General features: G+C 47.9%; 1 protein-coding gene across 1 annotated transcript in view; it reads left to right on the top strand.

Moving 5' to 3' along the window:
- The window catches only part of LRRC74A (leucine rich repeat containing 74A), a 41,582-nt gene extending 38,075 nt beyond the window's left edge, over positions 1–3,507 (top strand). The window contains exons 12-14 of the mRNA XM_049897539.1: positions 2,150–2,257; positions 3,144–3,229; positions 3,351–3,507. Of these exons, the coding sequence (XP_049753496.1) occupies positions 2,150–2,257; positions 3,144–3,229; positions 3,351–3,507 (351 nt within the window). The remainder of the gene's footprint in view (positions 1–2,149; positions 2,258–3,143; positions 3,230–3,350) is intronic.
- Positions 3,508–6,000: the final 2,493 nt, after the last annotated feature.

Raw genomic sequence — 6,000 nt, forward strand, 5'->3', positions numbered from 1 at the left:
CCAGAGCATACTAGAGCTGAAAGGGCTGTCAGAGCCCATCTAATGTGATCACCTCGCAGAGCAGCTCCCAAACCCAGGTCTGGTGTTCTCCACCACTGGCCTCTCTCCACGCGGTGGCAGTGCGGAGCCCCCCATGGTTGCAGACCAGGGACAGGGATGCTGCTGTGCAAATGCAGATTCTGCAGTGCCTGAGCCCCTCGGTCTGCTCCCTGGCCCTGACTGGTCTGCTCTGTGCCTCAGATTGCAGGACCAAAGAGAGGCGTTCTAGCATATTGTGTCTAAGTTCTAAAAGGCAAAGGGGTATCAAGTATTTTTACAGGTAAGATAACCTCAGCTGGGACCAAGGGGAAACTTGGTTTGCAAAACACCCGAAATAGGTTGTCAAGATGGCTGCTGCTTCTGCCATAAACAGGAAGCTGCACAACCACAAATTACCCACCCTTGCAGCTTCCCACAACTGTCTCACGTGTACGTCTCACACACTGCTTGACCGGACCCATCCTACTCCAAACCCCAGCAGCAAGGGGACTTGGAAAGTGTCCATTTTTAGCTTTCCAGCCTCTGCTGTGAGGAACTGGAGTGGGGTTGAGGGCTCACCCACAGTGTCCACCATGGCAGTCAGTACAGCTTGTAGAACTCAGCCAAATGAGGTTCACTTTGGATATGTTGGATGGAGGTGCCAGTGTGGTGTCAGCATGAACTGTCCAACAGCTGCTGAAAGAGAACTGGACATGTAGGCTTGGGGCTCATCCCAGAAGGGCGAGAGTCAAGTATGCTCCAGGAAGGCAGGGGTGGGGAACAAGAGCAGAGGACTAGGGAATGACCCCTGAGGATTCCATGTGAGTAGGGCATCTGCAAGGAGCCCTACTCAAGGTGGGGCAATAGTTAAGTGCTCAGCTGCTGACCAAAAGGTCAACAGTTGAACCCATCAGAGGTTCCAAGGGAGAAAAGACCTAGTGATCTCCCATAAAGATTAGCCCAGGAAACCCTGTGGAGCAGTTCTACTCTGTTATATAGGGTCACTATGAGTCAGAATCAACTGGATAGCACACAACAACAACAATAAGGTTATCTACAGGAGTATATATCAGTACAGCAGAGCCTTGCCTGAGGTCTTTTGAGAGTGGGAAGAGAAATAAGAAGACACTAAAAAAGGACTCCAAAAGAATATTTTAGGTATTCACGATGTACTAATACAGTATAGATAACTTTTATAAATCAGTATTGCAAAAGAAAGATGGTTCAGATAAATAGATAAAAGAATACACAACCAGATGTAAGCTCTGAGTGATGGGATTGGATTTAAGGGTTATTCTTCTTTTTCTACTAATCTAAAATCATCCTACAATTAATAGGTAATATCTTTAAATGGGAAACCTTTGTGGCGTAGTGGTTAAGAGCTACAGCTGCTAACCAAAAGGTCAGCAGTTTGAATCCTCCAGGTGCTCCTTGGAAACTCTCTGGGGGCAGTTGTACTCTGTCCTATAGGGTCGCTAGGAGTCGGAATCAACTCAATGGCAGTGGTCCATCTTTAAATGAAAAAAAATGAAATATTATATCTTAAACATCCTAACAAGGTATGTCTCCATATAAGCACTTGTGTGAGAACTATGAGAATTTCATGAATTCTTTGCATCTGTCCAACCCATCACAAGGTATGATAAGTACATGGTTGTGATTTGGTCTTTTGATCTCTAAGCTCATAAGAGCTCACCCACCATCAGTGTAGCATCTTCAAAACTAAATATGATATGTAAATATGACCACCAGTCTTTATTCCCTTGATCCTGTAGGACCTTCACAGCATTGACTTCAATGCTCCCACCTTTAGAATGGCATGGAGACTTTGCTCAGTGGCAGGTGGGGGCAACTCAAAACTGGGCAAGCACACAAGAACTATCATGACATGCAATGCTGCTGTGCCTCGGCCCACGCAGGGCTCTTGATATTAAACAACTGCTAAGATATCTTATTAAAAAAAAAAATTTTTTTTTTTTTTTTTATAAGATATGGGAGACTCAAGCCTTCTTACCATCTCCTCAGCCTTTCTATGTCTGGGAGCTCGGGTTACCCTTTGGCAGCTGGTGAGGGGTTGTTAGAGTGGTTATAAGGTCACGTGTTTACTCCTGGTGTTTCCTACTTCTCGCAGAGCTATGTGGAACAGCAAAAGATCACAGCCTTGGACTTCTTCAAGAGTTTGAGCCCTCGTGGAATGATGAAGATGCCTGTAGGGGAGTTTCGGAAAGCGATGTTACAGGTGTGTTGACCCCCGATGCTGTGCGTGCATGAGTGTGTTTGTGTGTGTGAGAGAGAGAGAAAGTGCTTCATAGGGCCTCCTGGGATTGGCTGTGAGCAGCTCACCTCATTTATCTGGGCCAGGAGGGAAACCTCAGACCTCCCTCAACACCCCTGCTGAGAGTCATCCTCTGAGCCAAGATGCTACCTGAAGATACATATTCTTCTTCTTGTAGCTCTTTCTCCCCATTGTGTTTGCTTACTGGGCAGATAAGAAAGGGAGTGAGACCACATCCCAAACACCCAATATTTCTACCTTTGGCCATTGTGCCAGAAACCCCATGTTCCTCAACCCAGGTGATGAGGTGCTGAAGGCCCCCTGAGATACAGACTTAAGGAGGGCCCTCAGAGCAGCCCTAGAAGGGAGCTGGGCCCTGCAATAACAGGACTCACGAAGGGAAGGTCCAACTGGGTCCCAGACTAAGACAGATGGCCATTCAGTACCCAGGCCCGTGGTGAAGAGGGCCAGCCAGAACTAGAGAATAGGAAAAGAGAATGAATTTCACCATGCTACAAAGGACAGTTCCTGTCCACCCCAGGGCCACCTACTTCACTGACCTCTGGTCTCCTTCACCCTTATTGCTCCTCAGAGAAGAGAGACCCTCTGGAGTCTGGGCAATGACCCCTAGGCCGGGCTTCTTCCTATCCCTCCATACTGTGGGTTCAGTCTCCTCTGAGCCCTCAGCTGTCATCCATGGTCCTAAGAAGAGGGAGGCATTGTGTGTGTGTGCACGTGTGTGTATCTATGTACGTGTGTGTGTGAGAGTGAGAGAGAGAGATGGAGGCCTGGTAAAGAGCTGCTGAGCAGAGGGCTCCATTAACTTCACATGTTCCACCTCCCTCCTCAGCAAAGCAAGGTACCTGTGAACCGGTACCAAATCAGGGAGCTGATAAAGAAGCTGGATGAGAAGAAGACAGGCATGGTGGACTTCAGGTCAGCCCAAACCCATTGGCTGCCCCTACCCAATTCCCAGCTCACGAAGGCCTGGTCTCTCTATAAGGGGCCCTGACTGTGTTGGCCTGAGCTTCTTATTAGGGCCTCCCCTACCCTGCAGCAAGTGGCTGCCTTTCTCCTGGTTCCCAAGTCCGGCCCACTCTTTACTGTCCTTCTCATCTTCAGTCCACTCATTTAGCTTAGTGAGCCTCAACCGTGTGCTGGCTGCTGGGGCCACAGGGCAGAAGCAGCCACAGCGCACTGCTCACACCCGATAGGAGGTAGGACCAGGAAGCAGATTGCTGGGCCACAGGATGGAGGGAGCAGTAATGGGGACTGCGTACAATCATAGCCCAAAGAGGAGCTACCACTTGGGTAGAAGGTGGTGATGTTTCAGCTGAGTCTGGCGGGATAGACAGACACAGACAAGAGGGGTGATTGCCCAGGCAGAGGGCAGCAAGGACACAGTAGTGAGAGTGGGCTGGCTTGGTGCCCCGGGGGAACCACAGGCCATTCTGCTCCCCTGCAGCTTGGGGAGTGAGGTGGGCTATGAATTACACTGAATTCCTCGATGAGATGGAAAAGGCCACAATAACAGCAATCATAACAACCAGCACCCGCTGTGCCCTCACCATGTGCCAAGTATTCTGCTCCTCACTCAACAGGCACTGGGACCTGATTCCCACAATGTCCAATGATAGCACTGTGATCAACCCCACTTTGTAAACGATGACGCTAAGCTTTAGTATCTGGGCCTCACATCTGGAAAAGGGCAGCACTGGCCTTTGACCCAGGCTTGAGTGGCCCCACAGCCCGCGTTCACAACCACTGAGCTAGACCTCCTCACTACCACCAGCTGCCTGCCACCCAAACACGGTCTGGAGTTTGGGGCTTCCACTGGGTCCCTGTGGCTTAGGAACTCTACTAGAAAGAGGTCCCTACGGGGTCCTGCTGCACAACCCCTTCCCCTGATATCTTTTTCCTTTGCCTTATTGAGTGTCTTTCATGTGGCCCAGGTGCAAACTCTGCCCTGCTATTAGTTGTAGTGTGACTGTGGGCGGGCTCTCAATCTTCGAGCCTTAATTCCCTGTCTTTAACATATGGATGATAACCACAGCGCTCCAGAGGGTTATTGAAGGGCTATATGGGGAAACACATGTAAAGTGACTGGCATTTGGTGCTGTCTCTCAGGGGTGGCACTGCCATCCAGACAAGGGGGTGTCAGAGGAGGGCTCAGGTCTTGCACCCCTCCAAGACTGGCCCTCACTCTTGTGCTGCTCAGATGCCTCAGTCCTCTACCTCCTGGCTGCCCTCCCTAAAATGGTGCCTCTTAACCCTTGGGGAGCTGGGGGCAAGTGCCTGAGGCAGAGGTCAAGAGGCCAGATTCCAAGTGCAGCTCCTGCTGGAGGGGCACCAACTCTCCAGGTTTGCCAGTGAGGCCATGTGATCATCAAAGGCAGAAGCGGGACCGGGGCCCCTGAGTCGCAGTCCCAGGTGGGAGGCTCTCGTGGCACCTCAAATTGCCCCTCGGATCATACACTGCTGCTTTGTTAGTTCCGATTGAGAAGCAGACATATCATTTGTATTTTTGCATCAATCTTTTTGTTGTTGTTGTTAGCAATAGCATCTACTCGTAAAAATGCTAAACCCACAGAAGTACAGCAAGGAGAAACTGAAGGTTCTCTTTATCTCCCCCCACAGTTCACACTCCCTCCTCAAAGTGCTCACGTGAGTAATTTCAGGTGCACATTTCCATACTTTTTCCCATGTAATCAAATGTGTGCACGTGTGCATTGGTGAAGGACAGAGAAGGAGAGAGAGAGGCAGAGAGAAAATGATTAAAAACAGGGGCTCTAGGGCAGACCATCTAAATTTCAATCCAGGCTCCACGACTGTAGAACCCTGGGCAAGTTACCCAATCTCCCAGTGTCTCAGTTTCCTCATCTGTATCATGGGGCTAGTAACAGAATCTGTGTCACACAGTTTTGTTTTTTTTTTTTTTAGGATTAAATGAGTTAATGCCTAGAAGGCATTTAGAACACTACCCGGCATGCAGTAGGCTCACAATACACATGTGTTTTTATTATAGATGATTATACATACACAAACACACACACGTAGAGTTTCTTCTTTACCAGAAGTGAAATCGTGTTACCACGTTCTTCTGTAACTTGTTTTCCTTTAACAGTATGTCTTGGAGATCTTTCCCTGCTAAAACACTCAGATCCGTCTCAGTATTTTACACAGCTGCATGGGTGTTCCATAGTACAGCCGTCTCGCACTTCAATCTCACTGTTATGGACATACATGCTACTTCTAGTTTTTTTGCCTTCTACAAATAAAACATCCTTACACATATAAGCATTTGCACACATGCGACTGTTTTTCTCAAACAGGCTCAGGGGAATAGACCTGGCACAACTGAGGTACTATAATATAAACTTAAATTTAAAATTTTTTTTAATTTAAAATTGTCTCCAAGAACAACTGGCTCCTTTGCCATGAGACTGGAAAAGATTCCTGATCAAAAGGGGGAAAAATGTAGGACAATTTCAAATTCTCATAGATTTCTAGAGCCATGGGGGCTGGATGAATCCCTAAATGGTGGCCCCAAGATAACCTTTAAAACTTAAGCCAAAAATATCCCCAGAAGTCTTCTTAAAACCAAACAATATAGAAACCTAATTTGCTGTGTAAACTTTCACCTAAAACACAATAACATTTAAAAACGATTAGTTTAGCTAAACTAGTTAAAAAATGTCTGCCTTGAG

Source organism: Elephas maximus, chromosome 10 (assembly GCF_024166365.1).
Source record: "Elephas maximus indicus isolate mEleMax1 chromosome 10, mEleMax1 primary haplotype, whole genome shotgun sequence".
Taxonomy (NCBI): Eukaryota; Metazoa; Chordata; class Mammalia; order Proboscidea; family Elephantidae; genus Elephas; species Elephas maximus.